Genomic DNA, 25,460 nt, shown 5'->3' with positions numbered 1-25,460 from the left:
GCTGGGAGGAGCTTAAAGTAGAGCCATTGCTCCTCCACATCAAAAAGCCCGCTGGAGGAATTATTTATCCCTTGGAACTCTGAATCCCACAAGGTGAGATGGAGAGTGTCACTCAGAAGAAGAATATCTGGGTTTCTGTCACAGACTCGCTGTCTCCATGACCCAACCGTAGATAAGTGATTGAAAAATGATGGATGGGAGGCACACAGTAAAGTCCCTAATGCTTTTGCAACTGTACTTTTTCAGAATAATTTTTCTTGTTTGGACTTGTTTTTAAAAAAACATTTTTTTTTAATTTTTCAAGTTGATGAACAGGACATAAAAGGACATGTTCTTTTGTTGCCTTACAACTTGGTATTTAGTTTTAAGTAATGGATCTACACAAAATACTCCTAATCATTAAAGTTAAATCGGAAAAAAGATGTTTTAGATAATTCGAAAATTATAAAACTGAAAAGTGGTATGTGTTTGGATATTCACCCAGCCATTGCCTTCAGAAGCCCCTTAATTAGTCAAATAAGATTCACCTTCGGAGAATCTAAATATCAAAAGATCTCTGTATACATGCAGCTGTTAAGATACCCCCTAGAATCAACAACAATGAAATACCACAGGTCAGATATAAACTACAGATTAGGGCTGTCTTAAAAAATATTTCAAAACCCTGAACATCCCACAGAGAACCGTTAAATCCATTATTAGAAAGTAGAAAGGGATAGGGCATTGACCAAAACTCACTGACTGGGCAAGGAGGGTATTATTCAGAGAAGCAACCAAGACATAAAAGATAACTCCGATGGAGATGGACCAGTTTGGTCATGAGGAATGAGCAAAAATCCCAGAGGTTAGACGTACAGCTCGTGGAGACATACCTGATGAGATCTGCTGCAAAAGGTGATTCTACAACATGTTGACTTTGGAGGCGCACACTCAGATTATCTCTTTTTGTCGTTGTGTTTTAGCCTTTGTTTCCTTTTTGTTTCACCATAAAAATGATTTTGAATCACAAAACATGCAATGTATGCACCAGTGTCTGTCATATTTTATAGGGAAACATTTCTCTACATCGACTAAGTCAAAAAACTTCAGAATTTAAGAACAGAGTTTATTTTGTTTGCTAGATCAGTAAAGAACAAAGTACTGCTGTTAGGCATATTTTCAGTACTTGCTTGAGTTAACTAAATTGTTTTACTTCCAGTATGAACCTTTACAATGATTGAGTTCTAGCTAAAGACATTTAGTCACACTCCCAGAGCACAAGGTGGTTAAATTAGCTCCTTATGGAGGAAAGATGTGGAATCAGCTAATCCAATGCTCAATACTATTACGCCCGCTAATCACATTCAGTCTGCTCTCACTTAACCTCCTTTCTGTTTGTATTAGGATGGATGATCTTTACTTGTGTTATTGTATCTGGATCAAGAAAGGATAATGCCATGTGGTGTTTGGGTCTCCACACTGAACAGGTTTGTTGTGGTTTTCTGTATTGGAGCCAAAAGTTGTTAAACAATACTGAATTGGAGGTTATATTAGATTGGATACTGACAAACATCAAACTGAGCGAAGGAAATAAGGAATGTTACCCTTAAATGAGCTTATGGTTAAAAAGCTCTATGTATGGTAAATCAACCCTTACAGTGTCAAAATAAAAAATCTTTCAGATTAAAAATACACTTTCTGTGTTCAGTTATTCGCAATCGTTTCTTTTACGGCTGCTACTTATCCCAAAGGCATGGCTGGGCTAAATGTTGAAACCAGAGACAAGCCACAGGACACACATTCATGAAAGTTTCCAGATTATCTCTATCATGTAAACTGATAGTTTTGCACAGTATAAAAAAAAAGACAAAAAATTATTGCCATCTATAACTGCTGCTGATTTCCTCATAGAATCTAATTTTAAAAATGTGCATAAATGGTGTTTTTGTAATAGATAGTAATCTTTTAATGTAACCACAGGAGGCAAAACGGTGCATGGGAACCTCTTCTTTTGCAACTTACCCCCAGTTTTTCCCATTCCAGCTTTTGAACTCAGCAAGTCTGATAAAACCTGGAACACAGACAATTTCTAAAATATTATAAAAGATACAGATAAATAAATTGTGTGTGGCCATATTTCTGTCTTTTTAAATGGTACAATGAATGTAATGAATATACTTGAAAATAAATATGACCACAGTCTAGCAGAGCACCTGTTTGAGCTACGATTAGTGAAGATCAACAGAATGTCACTGACATTTGTTTTCACACTCAGTGACAACCCAACTACGACCTATACAACCTATTAAAATATGACTGGACTGCGACAAATTTGGAAAACATCATGACACTGATGTACTCTTAATACTTTTTCGGCATCCCTGAGATGCTCTCTTGCATCCACACCATGATCTATATGCCCATTCTAATATGACTCTCTTGGACCACATCAGGTGCAGCTATGTGCTAAAAGATAACGCCACGCTAGTATGACACTATGGGTATCATATTTGTGCTAGATTGTTTTCATGGCAACCACCATCATCTGTTGGGGCAGCAGCATCAGAGCCAGGGACCTAAAAAGGCTCAACAACCTGATAAAGAAGGTTGGTTCTGTTCTGGGGATGTCTGTGGTACCTCTGGAGATGATGATGCAAAGAAGGATTTTGCATAAAATCAAGGAAATCATGGACAACCCTAACCATCCTCTTCACGAGACAGTCATCGTAAAGCAGAGTCTCTTTAGTCAAAGGCTTCTTCAGATTAGCTGTAAAACGGACCGCTACAGGAGATCTTTCCTGCCCACAGCCATCACCATCTATAATAACTCCTTGTCTTAAATGACAACATTTAATTTCCCTTTGGGATTAATAAAGTATTTTTGAATTGAATTGAATTGAATTGAATTGAATTGAATCATAATCTTGGCTTGAGGCCTGCTTGAAATTCTTGACAACCAAGCTGCATGAGGTCTCATGGACAAACTGCCATTCTTTCCCCCTATGCTCCACCCAGGACCCCAATATGCTGCCACCACAATGGCAAACCATCACAACCTTGCCATGGACGTTTTGGGCATGCTCAAAACCCTCCACAACCTATCACACTCAATAACCTGAAGACCTTGCTAAGACCCTGCAAAGATCATCCTTGTTCTTGTTGATCTTTTAGATCGTAGCGAGGTCACCATCCAGTCCAGTGTGAAGGGGGCCTTAAAACTCATTCAGGCAGGCAGCAGAGCAGGAGTGATGATGAGAACAGAAGCCTCATGATGGAGGCTGAAGTAGCTTTGAATTGCTGCTGTCTCCTTAAGCAGTTAATGTTAGGAAAGGGTGATCTAATGCGTGTCTGTCAACAGCAGTGGAACAACTTAAAGCTCTACTGCGGCACCTATTTGGTGTTCGCATATCATCAGGATCAAATTTCCTTCTGGTTCATGTTAGAAAGAACGGCCCAGGTTCACCACCCACCTGGAGTCTTTCTGTGTGCGGATTTCATGTTCTCTCCGTGTATGTGTTGTTTTTTTTCCAGGTACTCCTGTTTCCTCCCACAGACCAAAAACATGTTAGATCAACTGATAACTCCAAACCATCACAGGTGTGAGTGAGAGCTTGGTTGTTTGTCTCCATGTGTCCTTGTGATGGATTTGCAACCTGTCCAGGGCGTACCCTGCCTCTCACACGGTGACTGCTCGAGATAAACACCAGCTTCCCATGACCCTGCATGGAAAAGCGAGCAAAAAAAATGGATGGATAGATGGTTCACCGCTTCAACTCTACGTTCTTTCAGAAGCTCACTTGACACGTCATGCTGTGCTCCATCTATCCTCATCTTATTGAGGAATGACTGAATGGCCGAGTTTGATTGTATTTATGAACCTTAACAGCATTCCTGTGCTCTAAAACTTGTTCTGTCAAGTTCTTCCACCCTTTACAAGAGCTTTTTTTCCCCTGTCCTTTATTCAGCCCCTGGTCCTTGTTTTGAAAATGTGGGTCAGAGACAGGTAATTTATTCTATCAACGCATGTTTCTCTTTGTCTTTCTTCCAATAGAAACTGCACTTTGACCAGTCATTCTGTGTTTGTCTATATCTCTATCGTATCCTCTCAAAATCCAGCAGGTCGAAGCAGATGGCCGCTCATCCTGAGCCTCGTTCTGGTTCTGGTTCTGTTGGAGGTTTCATCCTGTTAAAAGGGAGTTTTTCCTTTCCACTGTCAACAACATGCTGCTCAGGATGGGAGATTGTGATGAAGTGAAGATTTAATGCAATCTGCTGGCTTCCTTAGATAAATAACCTTTTTGAATTGGCTTTTATAATGTATATAAATGTTTGTTAAAGTTCCAAATTCCTGGGAAAAGTTCTTGACATACCTGAAGAAATAAATATCTAAAAACAATGACCTGACCAGGGTCTATCCTACCTCTTGTTCATTAACTGTTGGAACAGACTACAGATAAACCTTAAGTTTGCTTGTCTCATCTCCATCAAAGCTAAATGACTTGTGATTTTGCTCCCAATTCTGGTAGATAACTCAGTGACAGATCCAAATGCAATCTGTTTCCTCAACTTGGTAGAAAACAGCATATTGTGACTGTATGGGAAGTATGATCAAAAGTCAATACTTATGCTGTTGTGTCGATCATTCATTCAGCTTACACTTCATCTATTTTTGGTCTTTTTTGAATTCAAAGAATATGAAAGGTTGTAAACCTCAAAGTTGGAAAAGAAACCTGATAATTAAAGGTCATACAAACAGGTTGCTATTACAACAATGTGGCCTACCTACTCTAATGCTAGATTCAGATTCAGTCAGTAAATCATGCAATCACGATTCTCATCTTGAGATACCCTTATTGTAGAGCAAATCTGTTCTGGCACATGTAGGCAGCCATCTTCTCTATATGGTATGTCAGACAGGCCACAACTGGACAAAAAAAGGAAAAGAACCCTTTTCATAAAACATGCTGACACTGATGTGTGATGGAACCTGCTCAAAAAAACATCCTGCTGCCATAATCCCTGAACTATGTCAAGGATTATGGCAGACTTCTTTACATGACGACTTCTTTAAGCTCTTAAAGTACAGATCTCCAGTCAGTTCCTAAGACTCTTATGGGCTGTAACAATTACTGTTAGCTGAGAGAAGAGAAGATAAAGGTATTTGTCTGAGCTCCAGCAGCCATTTGTACTCTGTACTCACTCATTCTGGGTTAGCACATTATTTTATAGGTAAAAGGTACGGTACTATGAAGCTTCACCAAAGATTTGGATTGGTCAGATACTCACAGATTGAAATCATTAGCATTCTGACTGAACACACACTATAAAAGACCTGTATAATTATGGTTTTCTTTTGTCTTTTTAATCACTTTGGTCATACTGCTAAATTAAAAGCTCTATAATATCTTATTTCAATTTAGTTACAAAAAAGCCACATAAAGAAAACTTGAAAATGCCACAGTTTCATAACTTTATGGACCAAACAGATATTCTATTTGTAACTTATACATACTAAATACATAAAGAAAGGAGGAGGAACGTAAAAAACAACTGATTTACAGATGTCTCATGCCAACAAGACTCTTATGAATGAATATGATTAATGACAGTCTTTGTTGGAAATGTAAAGAATATGTATAAACTTTCCACCATGTAAGTTGTATTATCAGTGCTTTAAAGAAAAGACAAGTATCTTTAATTTGAATCAAGGCAGCAAGATCTAATCAAATGTTTCAATCTGTTTTGGTCGAACTTTATTCAAATTTGCAATGCGTCATCTGAAATCTTAAAAAATGACCATTTAATACCAATGAAATTGGTTGAATTATATAATTTATTAAGTTACAAGTGAAAATTATTTTGGAATGTGATACTATTAGCAAGGACAACCCTCTGTTGTTGCCTTGTTTTTTTTTTTGTCAAAGACTTCCGTGGGGTTGCGCTTCCTGTTCTTGGAGTTTGTTATCCGTTCAATCTCGTGATGACGCACGTAATTAATCCCTTGTCTAATATTATGACCCTTTCGAGACCTAATCCTTCTCGCATCGCATGTGGAAGGCATTGTGACATGTTTCCGCCTTCTTACCGTCCTGTACTTTCCTGTCCTTTTTTATATTGTTAGTCTAAAAAAGAAACAATGTTCACATGTTTGCAATCGGCAGAGTCAAAGATCCACAGTTTGGTGGCAAAACTCAATCCAGTTTTATTTATGTCCAGAAATTTTCTCTATTCTAAATTTGTCTTTTTTAAATTTATTGGCCATCAGCTGCATGAGGGAAGAGAAAAACTTGTTGGTGTTGTGTTTTGTTCTGGTCTTTTCGCTCTCTTTTTCTCTGTCGACCCTGGTAAAGTCACATTTTCTTGAAACAGACCTCGTTTGATTTATGAAATGACAAATCAGCCAGCAGCAGACAGCTGAACAAAAGTATCTAAAAACGAATTCAGTAGTGGTCTCACATTTTAAGACATTTTTGTTCACACTTAGTCTCACCTTTATCTTTATATCTTCAAGATGAAGTTCTGTCAGAGAGCACAGGTTTGGTGAAACAGAAACGTTAAACTACCAATGTGCTGCAGATGAGCAGGTCTTTGGGCTTTCTCACTTTTCTCAGGCAGAAATGAAGCCTAGTCCCTCTTTAATACAGACTAAATGAAATTTACTTTCTCTGTCATAATGTGAAACAGCCTCACACTTTGTTTTGTCCTGAGTAAGCTAAGCTGATTCCCTGAAGGAAGATTAGAGCCACTTCGGGATTAAACTGAGATTTAAATTAAACCTCGAAGAGGGCAGGTGTAACTTCAGATTATTAAAGAAAATACAAGGATTACCTAGGATTTGTCCAAAACAAAAAATAAATAAATCATGAAATACCACCAGCTGGACAAGTTCTTGCAGACAGAAGTTACCACTGCAATGTTTTGATTAAGTATGTTTTTAATATGCTTTTCTGAATAAATAAACCAAAACCTCTGGGGATAATTTATTCTTTGGAACTTTTATTTGTCATACAAAGAAAGAGTATATATCACTTTGTGTGCAGCTTGTCAGAACTTTATAAGTTTTGGCATGTGGCATTTTTCATAGAGAAACTGAAGATTACATGCGTCAGTGAATCAACAGCATATAGTAATTTACAGAGTTTGGGGGCAATTAATAATTTATAAAAATATCACATAAATTATACAGGCACATTTCTCAACTACAAAGTGCAATTCTATAAATATGGAAACTTCCAAATCAAAGGCAAAGCCCAAACAATAGAATAAACCCCTAAGAAATTTAACATAATTTAGTGAAACAATCGTGAATTTCTATTTTACCCTCATTCTAATACCCAGCTCTGCTTGGAGCATGGATGTCAAAAAGACTCCATGTCACTTGCCTCTGAAAATGGTCAAAATGCTTTTATTCCCATGGCATAATCATATAAACCAGTAAAAAGAAATGAATAAAAATAAACCTCCAACGTGTTTCAGCACACAAGCCTTCCTCGGGGAGCCAAACAGATTACCATCGACCTAAAGTCATTTTAAAGAGATAGTCCACGATTAGGTGCGCCACCTGTAATGGAATCTTCCATCAGCAAGACTCCGCCCCTAAAACACCTATAATGGGGCAAATGTAACAGGAGAGGCTATTTTGGTCTGCAGTCGTGGTCAAAACACCTCACAAAAGCAACACATTGAAAAACTAAAAGCAGTTTTTTTAAACATGTAGGAAAAAATCTATAGCTTTTAGAAAAGAAAAAAAAAATCACAATGAAACCAAACCCCAGGCCTTTTAAGAGCTCTTTTCTTTGGACATACTTCACAATAGAAATATCATTTAAAGTTTAAATAGGTCACAGAATTGTTAAGTTTTCAAAGTTGAAGATCTCACCACAAAATATTTATCTTACATTGTGCTGATTTCTTAAATCCTCCCAGAGTACAAAATGCACACACACAAACTCTCATTGACTTCCATTGTATCTAAACTCAATTTTTTCTCTTCAAAACTGGTTGTGAAGGGTCTTTTTTAATTTGTCATTTCTCCCTACATAAAATACAATTGGCATGTAATATTTTACACATGTGATGGCCTGGCACTTCTGGCATTTACAGTTCAGGACTTTTTTTCAGCATGACTTGTAATTTTAACACAACCCTTGTCTGAGGCTTACTTTCTGCTCTGTGTTTCTGTCTTTCATTAAGAGTGCTGTCCGCGAATGATACAAGTATGTGGTTACCATGCTGACCCTAATGAGCCACGGGCAGCAGCTCAATATTTATTTTGCTCGTAGTTCTCTTTACTCTTCTTACACAGTTTAAACATTAAAATGTGTATTTTCATACTGTTAGGCTTTATATAAGAAAACTGATATATGTTGGTATTTCAGGCAGGCAGTTTAAAAGATTGTCTGCTGTCTGCCTTTGAATATTCTTTTTTTTTGTAAAGGTTGTCTGTCTAAGTGTTTACTTTTTCTATATGATGCCTTAAATGTAGTTTTTATTGCCCTGTTTCCTGAAAAAAGCGATATAATTCCTCCAATAACTTGTGTGTGTGCCTCAGAGTCTCCTCCTAGTGCAGCAATCCTGGTCTTTGAGGGCCTGCATGCTTAAGGTGTCTCTCTGCTTTGACGCACCTGGTTTGAATGGCTGAATGATTAACAGGCTTCTGCAGAAATTGAACGCCTGCTGGAGAGCGGGGAAACATCTAAAACATGCAGGATAGTGGCCCTCTGGGACTGGGATTGGACTTGTATCCTTAATCTCACTCATGACCATAGGTGAGGCTGAATAGATGTACCACTAAACTGAGAGCTTGTTTTTCCAGCTCAGCTCCTTCACCACAGCAGTCTGGAGCAATGCTCCCATGACAGTGGACAAAGCCCCACTCTGTCAGACCATCTCCTGCTCCACCCTGCCTTCACTCATGAACAAGGCTCTCAGATACCTGAACTCAGGCAAAAAAACAACTCACCCCCAATGCAGAGAGACAGCTCCACTGTTTTCCAGTTGAGAACCATGGCCTCAGTCTCAGAGGAGCTGACTCTTATTGCGGCAAGAAAAGCAGAAATGAGACCCTGAGGTTCCTAAACAAGACACCCAGAATTGATTCAAAAGGGGCAGGCTGCATGATGGCGTAGTTAGCACTGTCGCCAGTTCTGTGCAGAGTTTGCACATTTTTCCTCCAGTGTTTTCTCTCTGCACTCCTGTTTCTTTCCACAGTCTAAATAACATGCACGATAAGTTAACTGGAGAATCCAAACTGACCCTGGATGGGTGGGTGGGTGGATGCTTGCTCGTCTGTCTCTCGGTTCTGGACTGTGAACCTGGCCAGGATTGAATTTTGAGATAAACTCCTTAACTAACATTTGCACTCCACGGCCCTGAAAGGGACACCGTGGCTTCAAAAAACGAGAGATAGTGAGGAGAAAATGGGTACGTGTGTTAAATCATCCAACTGCACGTCCTCCACTGGTCTTTTTTAAGCTTCAGAAACACCTTTCAGGTTAATTCAGATCTTCTATAAACCCTGTATAAAATACATAACATTTTATTCTACTTTATTCATCCTTACCAGGAAGGTCTCATTGAGATAAATCATCTCTTCTTCTAGAGAATCCTGATCAAGATGGCAGAATAAATACGAATCAAAAACAATAATTTTAAAAATTCTCAGTACAAAAAAACATCAGGACAAGACACATTTACATCTATATATATAAGGAAAAAAATGAAGCATTAATTAAAACAAAAACAAAGTAAAAAAATATATCAGAAATAAAACTGTATTAGATGAGACCAATATATTCCACAACATGTTGAGAGAAACAGTTCCAGGTTTGTTTTAGTGCAGTAGAGGAACGTGTGTGAAGGCTGATGGTGTTCTGCAGATTAGTCCAGTTGTGGAGCACAAAAAGGAGAAGTTTTACAAAGTTCAGAATGCATCTGTGTTTCAACCTCAGTTTAGTAAATTCAGACTATAAAGGTGCTTTTAATTTCATCTAGTTTACTTTAGTTCAACTTAGTCAGTGTTTCATGTAGTGATTTCTGGTCCAGGGTTAACTAATCTTCACTATGACGCCTAGTTTTAGTTTAATTTAAACGCTTTGACTTTGGATTCTTGACTATATATTTTCATATAGATTGTTTTTAGGTTTCTAACAAAATCTAAAAATATGGTAGAAATCAAAAGCTGTGCCTTTGTGCCACCACAGAATGGGCAAAACATGTGCACTGTGAGCTGCTGACTTACAAAAGGAATGCAAGTCTGCCATCTATTGGAATACAAATATACTGCATCCAGACAACTTTGTCTAATTACACCTTCATAACTCTGTTATATGCCGTGGTTCTAATTGTAGTTTTTTTGTACCTCAACAAAAATAACTCAGGCTGAGGTCTGGAAACATGTAAAGAATTGAACATAAAGTATCTTGTAAATAAAAATATGTTATAATTACTGGCAAACACTTATTGTTGTACTATGATACAGGCAAGTATCACTGTAGTTTGCTGTAAAGTATCTTCTAAAGGACAATCCATTTAGCGCCAGCTTGGGTTTTTCAGATACCTTCAGATCTCAACTGCAGTATTATTCATTGTTTGAATTTTGACAGAAATGTCCTATAATTCTGCTTCAAGATAAATTGTTGAGGCAAATAATATCTGATTGGATCGGACGCTTGTCAGTAAGGATTGTGAAATATTGTTTAAATTTAGCCTAAAGCCGTGGTTCCTAAACTTTGCAGCTTCTCACTCACTAAGAAACAGCAGCAGAAACATGAGGCCCCGGGAGAAGACGGACAAATAATGTTTTCGCATGTGTGTGTGTGTTCGTGTGTCTGTCTGTTACCAAAATATCTCATGAACTGCTGGACGAATTTTATTGAAACCTGCTGAGAGTCATCGCTGGATGTACGTCTTTAACTGATTCACTTTTGGAGTCAACCCCATTCAAGATGGCCACCCTTAAAAAAACACACACACACACAAAATGCCTATAACTTAGTCACTTTTCCAGATACTGACCTAAAACTTGGTGTATTAGTAGCTAAGTCTGATCCTCTACCACTCTGAACACTAACAACTTGTGCAAGTACTTGATTGTTTAAAATTTGGACATTAACAATATAATGTCAACAATGTCTGTTTGTTAACAAAATATCTCACAAACCACTGGATGCATTTTAGTGAAACTTTCAGGAAATAATCATCGGCTGTAGATCTGCAACTGATTAACCTCTGGCGCCAACTTAACTAGAACACACAAAAATAACTTTTATTCAATGAGTCTTAAAGATAGTGTGTTGAAAAATGGGCATGGTTGTCCAAGTACTACTCACTGCACGAGATCTTTGCCCAAAACCCTGTTTGTTCACAAAATATCTCATTAGCCCCTGGAAGGATTTTATTGAAATTAAGTAACTTGTGAATGCATCTACAACTGATTAACTTTGGGAGTCAGTCGATTGAATTAAAAATCCACACCCAACGAAAGCTTAAGATTTAGGAGAATAAGACTGAGGCCGGTGTGACAGTAAATTTATAGGGGTGGCCTTTGTCCCCACCCTGGCCTCCTTTAGTAGTAGCTGAGAGTCATTCACAACACATACGCTGAGATCTCATGAGATTGTGCATATTATTGTCAAGGTTTCATCCAGACATCCGCAACTCCATCATTTCTCTCATCATAAGATGATCTTAGTCCAAGACTCTGGCATGAAAGGCAGATATGTGATATGCATCCCTGCTAGGTCTTTAATTGGGTCGTGGATTAGAGGGACTTCATGATGACCTGTGGGCTCAGGGCCATCTCAATTATTGGGCTGATTGAGACAGATAAAATGAAAGAAAATGGTAAATGGCTTGCACTTGTACAGCACTTTATCTTGTCCGAGGACCCCAAAGTGCTTCACACTACAAGCAGTCATTCACCCATTCATCCACACATTCACACACAAAGACTTAAGTTTTGTAAGTCAATGAATAAGTAAATGAACGAACAAAGTTAACTTGTTTATTTCTAATTTCTAACTAAATATTTAAAATTAATTTCCTTAATTAAAACAATGGCAAACACGAGCTAATTTGAGATAAATATGATATAGTTCAAAGGGAAAAAAAAACTCTCATTACACTGTATTTATGTCGTTAGTTAGTCATTAATTAGGATGGGTCGGTTTTTAGTTGATCTGCTCAGCTGAAGTGACAGAGCAGCCACAGGAAAGCGAGGACCTATCAGTGTTTCAGGGTTTGCAGGAGTGAAGTGTGTGTGTGTCTCTGGAGGGCGCGCTAACGGTATACGTGGGTGTGTCAACTTTAAATTTTGAAAACGCCACTTCTGTAAATTGTTTCGCATTTCGTATACGCTATCAGTGTGCGTGCATGAGTCGCATTAAGTAGGTCTGGAGACGAATAAAATAAGCATCGCACAAGATATGAAAATAAAAGGGGGGGTTCGGCACGAATGTCGCCATCTTTAGTAAGGGACAATAACCCTACCGCTATAACAAAACTTGATATAATTTGATAAAATTCCTCATATGCTGACAACATAAAGATTTTAAGTGCTCATTAAAGTATATCCGCTTACAGAAAATTATTTACTAACTCATAATGTCAAATGTAAAACCGTCTATACGCCTTAAAGTCGGATTTTTTTATCGAGCGGGTCGGTGTCGCCATGTTTACTTTGGGTGACTCTCTTCCATTTTCCTCCGCCTCTGGTTGTCAAGAAGATGGCAGCTTCCAGGCAGGCATGAGAGCAAATACTTCTCTACAAATCGAATGAATTTGAATTACTGACACAAGATAAGAGCACATAACCGTGTTTTTACATCTACTGCATCGGATAAAGTGAGTAAAACTTTGATTTCTTTGTGCCTTTTTTCGGTTTGTTGTGTTTTGTTGTAGCAAACCGCCCGGCCATTTTTCTTGTGGGAGCTGTTGAAAGGCCGATTGTCGAAAAGATGGCTGCTTCCAGAGACGGCATGAAACAGAATAACACAGCGTTTGTGCTCTTTAACTACATTTAGCTACGTTTTAATACCCTTGGTGCAACTGAATTTGTATCAGGTAAATTATGCATGCGAGAATTACTTGAAGTTTGGTGGAATTTAATTGTGAAATTTGGCGACGCTTTGACAGATGCGAGCCGCAATGCTAACGCTGTTAGCATGGGTAAATTAGGCTAAGAGGCTAACCGCAGGAGCTAGCGAAGCTGACAGTTTATTTTGATGCTACAACTGCAGCCTAAACAGATTTTTGTGTGTTTGGGCAATTATTTCGGCGGGATTTGAGTATTACGATTTTTAGAATAAGGTGCGAGTTTCTGTAAGCTTTGAGTGTCTTTTTTAACAGGGGCATTAGCGTTAAATCGGTTGCAAAAATGCTAAGCTTCCTAGCTACAATATGAGAGGCATGAAAATAGCCGACTCTCGCTAACAATTCAAAGTTTAGTTTGAATTGTGGTTGCGGATGTGTACTCTTCTGCTTCCCTGGTCAACGTTTAACCCGTAGAGTTTATTATTGTTGTGCTGTTTTTCTTTGCCGGTGCAGTGGGTTAGTTCCCATGTATTTAGCCTTTTAATTCGCTTCCGCCATTTTTCAGACGGGCTGTAGCTTTAGCGGCGGTTTGTTTGGTTGCGAGATGGCTGCTTCCATGGACTGAATTCAAACAACTTGGGGGGGGAAACTTGGACGATCGTCGCAATGAAAAGAAACAATTATGCACCTCTCGAGATAACTGCAAATATACAAGACGGATTATAAGTGAAGGCGGTTCGGAAGGTCTTGCTCGGTTCGAGTTGAGTACATCTCCCAGCTGAAGCTCGCCGCTAGCATTTCTTTAGCTTTGCCGCTGCTAACGTCGCAAAAACGGCTGAACTGGTTCGATGCTTTGCTCGGTTATGCGCCGCTGTTGCGTTTCCGTATTTGTTATTATACAAGTGAAACGATAGCTTCGGGGAATTAAAATTATCTCGTTTTTTTTAATGTTCCCTCCGGCAGAAGTCATGTCTGCCCCTGGCTCCGCAGTGACCGGGACCACTGCGTCGGTTCTGCAGCCGCGATGGAAAAGGGTCCTCGGGTGGTCCGGTCCGGTTCCCCGGCCGAGACACGGACACAGAGCTGTGGCTATAAAGGAGCTTATGGTCGTTTTCGGTGGTGGAAACGAAGGGATTGTTGATGAGCTGCATGTATACAACACAGGTAAGTTAGCTTGCATGTGGGACATGGCCCGTTGTTTTTTTTTTTTTTGTTTGTTTATTTGTTTTCTTTTCTTCTTATTGCAGCCGGTGAATAGCTGTGCTCAGTATATTTGCACGTATCACAAATATTTATTAAAACATATACACGACTTATTTTCTAAGAGCATGTAGGTGCAATGGGAATGTATGTTTGAAGTTAAAACTGCAGGCCCGAGTAGGCCGAACAGCCCTGGGTCTGATTTAATTTGTCGCCCCCTGCTGGAGAAGTGGCTCAATGCACGGTTAAAAAAGGCGGGCTAAAATAAAATGGATGAAGATGGTTGGTTTAGGCGCACACCCCCTGCCTGTTTCCTGTTCATAACTTCAAGGAAAATAACTCTCCTCATGTTGTTTGTTTCTCTCTTTTGGTCCAGAGATTTGTACACAAAACCATACTTTTAAAACTGTTTTTCACTGTTACCAATGTGCAGAGTTCATCGTATTGTTTAGGTTGTAACAACGCCACTTATTATGTTGTTCATGAGGAATTAAAACCAACAACTTTGTTTCGTTTTAACTTTTAGCAACAAACCAGTGGTTTATCCCAGCGGTCCGTGGTGATATTCCCCCTGGTTGTGCTGCGTATGGTTTTGTGTGTGATGGGACGAGGTTGCTGGTTTTTGGAGGAATGGTGGAATATGGAAAGTACAGCAACGATCTCTATGAGCTACAGGTAAGCTTGTTGTGAAAAATAATGCCGATGTTTACACTAGGTTTTGCACATTATTAGTAAACAATAGCATTTGGTCTAAATGATTAATCTGTTCATTTCATGCCCAATATTTCTAAGAGTTTAAAAATGAAGCAGCTAGACCTTTTTTCTGTTTAAAGACATTTCTCATCTGAGGAGCGTCTTTATCGGAAAGGAGTTTTTAAACTCTTAGGATTTGCTATTCCCTGTATGACATGACTGAGAATCTACACAAGATATAAAATGGATTTATTTGTTAAAGTTATTTAAGTACATTCAAGCATTTAGGTGAATTAGATGTGTTTGGCAAAGTTTGTAATAGATGTGTTGTACTGTAGGATCAGTGTAAGCTGCTTGTTTTGAATGCATGCTTCTGTGGCTAATATTTATCTTAGCTATATGCATCAGGTACTTTTCAGGGAACGTTTCGTTGTTAGAGATGCACTGATTGCTGTGACACTGCACTGTGGCCAGCAGCTGACTTATGATTTTTGGAAAACTCACCTGTTGGTGATGCTTATTTTTTGCTATATTAAAAATTGGACACATTCCTGGATTGTTTTTCTGTCACTGAAAGTCTGGGCTCAAGATTATTGCACAGACATTAAACCAATTTGATTGCCTGATCAGTTCTTCGCGAAATCCGCTAATTTCCGGTCACCTGCTGAGCAATCAGTGCATCTCTATTCATAGTTCATGTCTTATAATCAGAGGAGCAGGCACAGTTAATCAGCTCCATAGTAACGCATTCATTTTAGCATCACACACATGCAGTGAGCATGCTTAATGTCAAGTTTGTATGTGAATTTTACTAATTTATTTTTAAAATGCAAATATGGTAGTTCATGGTACAGTTATTTATGCAATTTTGTTTCTTCAATTAAACTGGTTAAACTTAAAGCTGAGGGTGAGATTTTTGAACTATGTTTGGACTGTTTACCATATAAATATTGACAGCCGCATCCTAGATGAAGTTGTGCACACAGGGAAAGGGCTCATGGTAAATGCTGTACAGCAGAGTGGGTGTGAAAATGATTCAGTCAGTTTTGATGCAAGAACGTTTTCCTTACTAATACTGCTGTTGATCTTCGACTGGTTAGAGCTTCTGCTTTAACCGAATCAGCTAACTTGTTTTTTTTTTTACTATGGTCTTTGAAACAGGCCAGCAGATGGGAATGGAAAAAACTGAAAGCAAAAAATCCGAAAAACGGCCCCCCTCCATGTCCTCGTCTTGGCCACAGCTTTTCACTGGTCGGTAACAAATGCTACCTGTTTGGTGGACTGGCCAATGACAGCGAAGACCCAAAAAACAACATTCCCAGGTAGCCAAGCAGGGTCCTCAAACACCAAAATTCCTCCTGAGGCAACTACATTAGTGTGACGCTTTGTCTTCTTATTTCTCAGATACCTGAATGATTTGTACACACTTGAGCTTCGTCCGGGTTCAAGCGTGGTTGGATGGGATATTCCAATCACATATGGAGTCCTGCCACCTCCTCGTGAGAGTCACACTGCTGTGGTGTACACAGAGAAGACAACCAGGAAATCTCGCTTGATAATCTATGGAGGAATGAGCGGCTGTCGTCTCGGCGATCTATGGACACTTGATATTGGTAGGTTTGCACATAACTGATGGATGACCACCAAAACTAAATGCCAAGAGTTATTTACAATCATAACAAAGTAATTAGGATGCTTCACCATCATAGTTCCACACTGATAAGAGAATTATAAATGTTTGTGTAAGATGCTGGATTTCATTCAATAATTGTTCTTTGTCCTCAGATACCCTGACATGGAACAAACCATCAGTAGGTGGCACAGCACCACTTCCAAGAAGTCTTCACTCGGCCACCACAATCACAAATAAGTAAGAAAACCGCCTCACATTTCCTGAATGCACAAGATTATTATTAATATATATGTCAGAGAGAGTTCTGTTTAAATGTTTGCTTTACAGAGTTTTCTGACTGATTTCCTTTTTTCCCCTCTCACATTACAGGATGTTCGTTTTTGGAGGATGGGTTCCTTTGGTGATGGATGACGTCAAAGTCGCCACACATGAGAAAGAGTGGAAATGCACAAACACTCTCGCTTGCCTGAATCTCGGTGTGTCTGACTGTCAGATTTTGTAGTGGAGAAGACCGGAGTAAACAGTCTGTCCAAGTGTTAACTTTTCCGTTGTGTTTTCATTAGACACCATGTGTTGGGAAACAGTGTTGATGGATACTCTCGAAGATAACATCCCCAGGGCCCGTGCCGGCCACTGTGCCGTGTCCATCAACTCCAGGCTCTACGTATGGAGTGGCCGGGACGGTTATCGTAAAGCATGGAATAACCAAGTCTGTTGTAAAGACCTTTGGTACCTGGAAACAGGTAGGAATGCTGTAATGTGGGCGGTGGGAACGGCTTAGGTGGCCCGAAAGTGTTTTTAATGTTGCTGTTGTTCATCCTTCAGAGCGGCCACACGCTCCTGCCAGGGTACAGCTCGTCCGTGCCAACACAAACTCTCTGGAAGTTAGCTGGGGTGCAGTTTCCACAGCTGACACATACTTGCTGCAGCTGCAGAAGTATGACATTCCTGCAACCCCAGCAGCAGCCTCCCCAGCCACGAGTGCAACCCCATCGCAGCCCGTTAACTCTCCAAAGAGTCCTGCTCCTGCTGCTGCAGCTCCCTCTGCTCAGAGTTTACCACAGACAGGTATTATTCTTATGAACAGTGACCTTGTTGTTTCAACAGATAAAAGCTCCTTTTTCAAAGAACAACGCCTTGATTATGTTTTTGTTTTATAGCTGTTTTAAAGGTTGCAGCTCAACAATCAGCCACTGGTGCATCTGTTGTCACAGTTCGCCCTAGCCAGCCCGGGAAATCCCCCGTCACTGTGACATCTCTTCCTCCAGGTGTTCGAATGGTAGTGCCTACCCAAACCACCCAAGGATCGGTATGAGCATTTTCACACAATACTTAGTCACATTAAAGCTTTGGGGTGAAGTGTTTTGGTCTTGTGTTGGCAGATGCGTATCCAACAGTATTTTCCTTTTCCATTTTTAGCCAATTGGAAGTAGTCCTCAGATGAGTGGCATGGCAGCTTTAGCTGCTGCAGCTGCAGCTACACAGAAGATCCCGCCCTCTTCTGCAGGCACTGTCCTCAATGTTCCTGCAGGTGCCACTATTCTCAAAACAGTTGCCGTTTCCCCTGGCACAACCACAGTGAAAGTGGCCTCTCCTGTAATGGTACACGTCAAACTAAATGTCCTCATTTCTAAAATTGCATGCGGCCTGTCAAGTTTTGTTGAGATCTTTTTGTGCTCGTAGGTCAGTAACCCAGCCACCCGGATGCTGAAGTCAGCTGCGGCCCAGGTGGGCACAGCAACTGCATCCTCTCCCACCACCACCAGACCCATCATCACTGTGCACAAGTCTGGTGCCGTCACGGTGGCTCAGCAGGCCCAGGTGGTGACCACTGTGGTGGGAGGCGTCACCAAGACCATCACCCTGGTCAAGAGTCCACTCACCATGGGCAGCAGTGGCACCCTGGTAAGAAAATAGAAAATGTGTAACAGTGTATTTTGAATAAACTCGACTGAGAAAGCGCCCTTTGGTGCTTTTAGATGCATGCAGTCAATCACAGACCATGTAAATTACTTTTTCACACTTGGTGTGCGTGTCTTGTTTGTATGCCATGAGACAGTGACGGCATAAGATTGAGCAAATGGGAGGGTGTATAGGTTGGCCTCTGACTGTTGGAGAGCTCGAATAAGAAAACAGGGAGCATGATGTTAGTCATCTGCATGACTGTAGGTCAGTTAGGGCTGCAATGACTTTTAGCCACAGGTTTAGTGGTCCACTTTCCCCACTGAACTCCCTGTGCTGTCCGATGCTTTCTAGTGACTCATGAACTTGAGTCTCTCTCCTATGTCGGCAGATCTCCAACCTTGGCAAGATGATGTCTGTGGTACAAACCAAGCCAGTGCAGACATCAGCTGTCACAGGCCAGGCTTCCACTAACCCTCTCACACAGATCATACAGGTCAGCTATCTGCATGAGTGCAGGAAAAAAAACAGGAGGTAGCTTTGAACTCCTGAGACAGGCACCAGGTGGCTTTTTCGGAATGCTTTGCTTAATAAGTTCTTTTTCTTTTCAGACAAAGGGTCCCCTCCCAGCTGGCACCATCCTGAAGCTTGTGACCTCTGCAGATGGCAAACCTACAACAATCATCACAACATCCCAGGCAGGAGGCACAGGAAACAAGCCCACAATCCTCAACATAAGTGGGGTCTCGCCTACTACTACCAAGCAGGGCACTACCATCATTAAGACCATCCCTATGTCTGCTATCATGACCCAACCTGGCGCTACAGGTCTGCACTCAAATCTTTCATAGATTACATGCCACAACAAAATTAGTGGCATTCTATTGTTAAATCTGATGTCTATTTACATTAAAAAATGTGAAACGTTTTTTTTCTACCTTTTGGTTTTCTGTTAACATGAGATGTGGAAAGATTTCAGATGTTTTGTTTCCTTTACAGGTGTGACAAGCAGTGCAGGTATGAAAACGCCTATAACGATTCTTACCACGAAGGTAATGACCACTGGAACGCCTGGTAAAATCATCACTGCAGTGCCCAAACTCACCACCGCCGCTGGGCAGCAGGGACTGACGCAGGTGAAGTGACCGTTTCTTTGTTGTTGTTTTGTTAGTTGCACTTAGAGAGACTAAACTTCAATTTCCTGTTTCTAGGTGGTATTAAAGGGTGCTCCTGGACAACCTGGCACTATATTACGCACCGTGCCCATGAGCACGATGGGTGGTGTTCGTCTTGTTACTCCAGTGACGGTGTCAGCTGTTAAACCCACTGTCACCACTCTGGTTGTCAAGGGGACTACTGGTAAAATAACTTTTTTTTTTTTCTTTTCAAGTGATTAGTCCAGGTTTTGTACTTTGCATTGTGTTCTCAATTTTCAATTCCTCCAGGAGTCACCACTCTTGGCACAGTCACTGGTACTGTGTCGACTACCTTGGCAGGAGGCACAGCTGACAGTTCCAGCGCCTCTTTGGTGACACCCATCACCACACTGGGGACCATCTCCACGCTGTCCAGCCAGGTCATCAGCCCGACTGCCATAACTGTGTCTGCTGCCCAGACCTGTTTGGCTTCTACTGCCACACTCTCCTCACCTACTATGACAGTGCAGGTAAGACCCAGTAGTACAGTTTTAAAATGGTTTTGTCTGTTTTGTTTATAAACAGTTGCGTTGTTGCCGTAGTTTGTCTTTAGGATTGCAATAGCCTAACACTTCGGAGGTAACGGAGATGTTGCAATATTTAGAGATGCAAGAAAGGGACTGTTTCAGTTTTTGATTATGAACTTGGCTTAAAGATGTCTATTTTTGCTCTTTAGAACCAGCCCACACAGGTGACTCTGATCACAACTCCCAGTGGTGTTGAAGCCCAACCAGTGCAGGATCTTCCCGTGTCAATCCTGGCTTCACCAACCTCTGAACAGCCCAGCTCCACTGAAGCGGGAGCAGCTGGAGATGGCTCTGGGACCGTAACCCTGGTCTGCTCCAACCCACCGTGTGAGACCCATGAAACCGGAACCACCAACACAGCCACCACCTCCTCGGCCACGATTGGAGCAGGACAGGTCTGCTCCAACCCCCCATGTGAGACTCACGAGACCGGAACCACCAACACAGCCACCACCTCCTCTGCCGCCATGGGAGCGGGACAAGTCTGCTCCAACCCTCCATGTGAGACTCACGAGACCGGAACCACCAACACAGCCACCACCTCCTCTGCCGCCATGGGAGCGGGACAAGTCTGCTCCAACCCCCCATGTGAGACTCACGAGACCGGAACCACCAACACAGCCACCACCTCCTCTGCCGCCATGGGAGCAGGACAGGTCTGCTCCAACCCGCCATGTGAGACCCATGAAACTGGGACAACTAACACAGCTACCACAGCTTCGTCTAACATGGGAGGAGTCCAGCAGGTGTGTTCAAACCCACCCTGTGAGACCCACGTGACAGGCACCACCAACACAGCCACACAAGCGTCATCCAACATGAACGCAGGTGAGACGGGCACCGTGCAGAGCTCTTGTTCCAATCCACCCTGTGAAACCCACGAAACAGGGACCACCAACACTCCGTCCACAGCCACCTCCAGCATGGGAGGGGATCAGACCAACGCAGCATCAGGCATGGTCCAGAGGGTCTGCTCCAACCCACCATGTGAAACGCATGAGACTGGGACCACCAACACTGCCACCACTGCTACCTGCAGCATGGAGACAGGTGAAGGAACAGGTACGCAACACTCGAAAGAGTGTCAGTGATGTATCTGTTAAACCCAGCTGTCTCTAGTAAAAGTTTGGGACTGTACAGGTTTTAGTTGTAACCATCAGCTCTTCATCACAGCATAAAATCCAACCAGTGTGAATTCTCTGACCATACTAACTCGTATGACTCACAAGCTTGGTCCTCTCGGTATCTGCGTTACGCTCTGACCTCTGACCTGCAGCATTGAAATAAAGACAGCCTTTATTTGTAAGAGGTCAAACATTAATCATGTTGTATTGTTTTCAGCTGCCCAGCAGACAGAAGAAGAAGCAGAAGGAACCAGCAGCACAGAAGTAGCTTCTACCACTGCAGCAACTGGCATGGCTGCCAGCACTCAAGGCAGAGCCATCACTACTGTCACTCAGTCTACACCGGCCCCGGGGCCCTCAGTTCCTGTAAGGACACAAGCAGCTGCTTTAATACCATTCCAGCCTGTTTGTCAATATTGTAATCTGTGCAGATGGCGGTCTTAAGACTGCGATTTTGCTTCAGTTGCGTGAGGGGAAAATGGCCCTTTTTAATGCTGTGACCAATGTGTGTGTTTCATTTTTTCCGTGCAGTCGATTTCATCAATCACAGAGGGTGTGAGTACTGCTGCCAGCTCCACAGAGGAACCGATGCAAACGGATGAGGCTGCAGCAGCAGAAGCTGCACCTGCTGAGGAGCCAACAGCAGCTATGGAGACACAAGCAGAGGTGAGTAACGCATATTGTTACACAAAGACACCCCCCCCCCCCAAATTCCTCCCAGCTAAGCAAGTTTTTGTTTTCCAATCCTTTGAGACTACTTTGTGTTTTTTCAGGGAGAAGCAGCAGCTGCAACAGCCCTGAACCTGCCTTCAGAGCTTATGTCTGAGGGTCAGGGAGCCACTCTGATGGTGACCGGACTGTCTGATGAAGAACTGGCTGTGACTGCTGCAGCCGAAGCTGCTGCTCAGGCAGCTGCCACTGAAGAAGCCCAGGCCCTCGCCATCCAGGCTGTCCTCCAAGCAGCTCAACAAGCTGTAATGAGTAAGTATATGCACAATTTTGAACCAGCTCTATGGATAGAGATTGAAAACCGTATGTTTAGCATAAACGGCTAAGGTTTATGCAGCGACAGAATTACCTCTGGACTTAATTTGTATTTTTGTCTATCTTCAGATGAAGGTGAAGCTACCGGAGACCAAACCACCAACATCCCCATCATGCTGACCCAGCAAGATCTTGCAGCACTGGTCCAGCAGCAGCAGCAGCTGCAGGAGGCCCAGGCTGCAGCCCAGCAGGCCTCAGTGGATACCAGCTTACCCACCGAGGCCCTCGCGCCCGCCGACAGCCTCAATGATCCGTCTGTTGAAAGCAACGGGCACAACGAAATGGCTGCCTCAGTCACTAGTGCTGTGGTATCTCTCCTACCACGTACTACTGCTGAAAGTAAGTCAGTTAGTTCATTTATTTATTGAGGTACGGTTTGTACCTCAATTTGTACCCCTGGGTGATCTAATTTGTTTCTTCTTCTTAAACCCAGCACTGGCTCCATCAAGTACATTTGCACCATCTGTATCAGCAAATCCAGCCAAGCTGCAAGCAGCAGCCACTCTTGCAGAGGTGGCCAATGGCATCGAGGGAGAGGTAAGTCGTGGTATTTGTTTGACATTTGATCGGTTCGGTTAGTCGCAAGAAAAATAAATATTTGACTAACTCCTTTGGGTTTTGTACCTCTTCAGAAGCAAGCCCCCCAGCCAACTCCAGTAAAGCCCGTTGTTAAAAAGGAAAACCAGTGGTTTGATGTTGGAATTGTAAAAGTGACAAACATGGTTGTCACTCACTTCTACGTGCCAGGAGATGATTCCCAGGGAGACGTAAGTGTCTAATGTGGGAGTTGTTAATTGTTCGTATCTATGTGACGGCTCCTGTAAGCATGTTTTTGTTCCGTGGGCAGGATGACTCTGGCATAATACCAGACTACAGTCAGATGAAGAAAATGGAGCTGCAGCCCGGCACGGCTTACAAGTTCCGGGTTGCGGGGATCAACGCTTGTGGCCGTGGGACTTTCTCAGAAATTTCTGCTTTCAAGACTTGCCTACCAGGTTTTCCAGGGGCACCTTGTGCCATCAAAATCAGCAAGGTAACCATAGCAGGAAGGCCCCTTCACGCGTTGGGTTTGGTACTCGGCATAAAAAGTTCCTAATCGTGACCATAAATATCTGCTCACTCATTCTCAGAGCCCAGACGGTGCGCACCTGACCTGGGAGCCCCCCTCTGTGACGTCAGGAAAAATCATCGAGTACTCTGTGTACCTGGCCATCCAGAGCAACCAGACAACTGAGGCCAAGGCGTCCACCCCGGCTCAGCTCGCCTTCATGCGGGTGTACTGTGGACCCAACCCGTCATGCTTGGTGCAGTCGTCCAGCCTCTCCAACGCTCACATCGACTACACCACGAAGCCAGCCATCATCTTCCGCATCGCCGCCCGCAACGAGAAGGGTTATGGCCCCGCCACCCAAGTTCGATGGCTGCAGGGTGAGCATACAGATTCACGCTGTTATAAAAGAGTCGCCTCTCAAAGTTTTCCCAACTCATCCTAACGACTGTCGTACTTCACAGAGTCTGGCAAAGATGCTGCATCTGCAAAGCTCGCTCCTAAAAGACCAGGCGCCTCCCCTGATATGTGAGTGCAGTATTCCTCGTTTCGCTGGCCGCAGATCTGATCCGTTCGCTCACACGTGCGATACTTACTCTGGTTTTCTGTCCTCTTGCAGTAAGCCTGGTCCAAAGAAAGCAAGGACGGACCAGTGAGGCTGCCCAGAGAATCCCCTCCCAGTCCTTTTTTTTTTTTTTTTTCTTCACTGTCCTTTTTATCAGGAAGACTGAGCTTCACTCCTCTTCATCGTCATCCTAACCTCATCCTCCACCCCCATGTCTCAGATCCAGACTGCAGCGAAGGCAGAACACCAACATGAAGCCGAGATGAGAGTCAACCTGAGAGATGTTTCTGTAGATAAAAGCCCTTTCTTTCCTCTCCTTGTTTTGTTGGTCGTGATATTTTTAGAGCAACACAAACCTAGAAGCACATTATCTTTTTTCAGTTCCCACCCCCTCCCCATCCCCTCCTTCCATATTTTTAACATCTGTTTTTTGGCTTGTTTCAAGTAGTTGAACAGTATCTAGAAGCATTTACACTTTCCACAAACTGGGAGCCTCCCCTGAGCGCAATGTTACCTTCTTCTTCTTCTTTTTTTTTTTTTTCCTGTTCTGTGAATTTTGGGGGGATGTAGAGAGAGACTACAAGAAATGTTGTACAGTGTTGAAAAAAAAAATGGCTGTGGAGGCATTAGTTTAGACGAGAGGAGAAAAAACAAACAAAAAAAAAATCGGTATGGAAACAAATAAAGCACTTGTCCTCCACAAACGAGGACATCGTTTTCTTTATTCCTTTCTTTTCTTTTGGCTCGAAATTTTTTTTGCTTCATCGAGAACCAAGTCTGTACAGTCATCGTACTGGACTCCAGTCTCCCCCCACCGCTAACATCATCGCTGTGCGCTCTCCCCCCCCTTCCCCCCTTTCCCCTCAACACGACGACGACTGGCGGACGAGGAAAGTGGGGACGGCAAAGGGAAAAGAGATTTGTTGAAGGAAACGACGGACTTTGCTGGGACAGAGACTTGCATCACACACGTTTAAAAAAAAAAAAAAAAAAATTCCAAAAACCTTCCCAGAAAATTAGCTATGACGCAGAATATCTTTTGTGTAGTTTATTTTTGTATTTTTTAAGCTCCCCCCTCCCCCTCCCTTTCCTGTGTGTATCTGTATGTTGTGTGCATTTTAACAGAAAACATCACTTTTTTTAACTGTTCATCCCCCGTAGTTTGTGTTCATGGGAAGAAGACGAGGTGGCCCGCGTTGAGGTCCGCCCCCCTGTATTTTTTAAAGAAACCTTCATCGGGTTGGTTGTGTGTTCTTGTTATCAAATGGCAATGAACGGCAGGCGGACTTTTTGTATTCGTTCCAAGTAGAACTGCAGAGGTTATAGGACTGAAGGGAACCTTGAAGTGGACCCGGGGAGAGGAGAGGATTATTATTTTTTTGTTTGTTTGTTTTTAAAACTTTGTTTACTTTAAAAAATGCTTGTGTTGCTTTGTTTTGCCAAACGGAATTTCCCGCGGGAGGGAGGGGTTCGAGGAAAGTCGGACAGGAGACCTTTTTCCTCCTCCGATTCCCCCC

General features: G+C 42.2%; 2 protein-coding genes across 3 annotated transcripts in view; one reads left to right on the top strand and one right to left on the bottom strand.

Annotated features, from left to right (window-relative positions):
* The window catches only part of si:dkey-13a21.4 (uncharacterized protein LOC494576 homolog), a 34,512-nt gene that overhangs the window by 5,963 nt on the left and 3,089 nt on the right, over positions 1-25,460 (bottom strand). The window lies entirely within an intron of this gene.
* Positions 12,337-24,998, top strand: hcfc1a (host cell factor C1a). Of its 2 annotated transcripts, XM_017430578.3 has the most exons (28): positions 12,338-12,822; positions 13,975-14,175; positions 14,738-14,886; positions 16,066-16,226; positions 16,309-16,517; positions 16,690-16,774; positions 16,907-17,013; positions 17,101-17,280; positions 17,363-17,605; positions 17,698-17,846; positions 17,957-18,139; positions 18,221-18,442; positions 18,831-18,935; positions 19,051-19,267; positions 19,439-19,575; positions 19,651-19,798; positions 19,885-20,105; positions 20,312-21,224; positions 21,504-21,652; positions 21,818-21,952; positions 22,060-22,267; positions 22,400-22,669; positions 22,764-22,867; positions 22,963-23,097; positions 23,178-23,363; positions 23,461-23,758; positions 23,843-23,906; positions 23,998-24,998. In XM_017430578.3, exons 2-28 carry the CDS (start codon positions 13,980-13,982, stop codon positions 24,032-24,034), a joined length of 5,211 nt encoding a protein of 1,736 aa, XP_017286067.1. In that variant the 5' UTR covers positions 12,338-12,822; positions 13,975-13,979; the 3' UTR covers positions 24,035-24,998. The 2 variants fall into 2 exon arrangements, with proteins under 2 accessions (XP_017286068.1, XP_017286067.1); XM_017430579.3 differs by lacking the exon at positions 18,831-18,935 and having other exon boundaries at positions 12,337-12,822.

The sequence above is a fragment of the Kryptolebias marmoratus genome, linkage group LG4 (assembly GCF_001649575.2).
Source record: "Kryptolebias marmoratus isolate JLee-2015 linkage group LG4, ASM164957v2, whole genome shotgun sequence".
Classification (NCBI taxonomy): Eukaryota; Metazoa; Chordata; class Actinopteri; order Cyprinodontiformes; family Rivulidae; genus Kryptolebias; species Kryptolebias marmoratus.
This window is presented reverse-complemented; position numbering and strand designations above follow the sequence as displayed.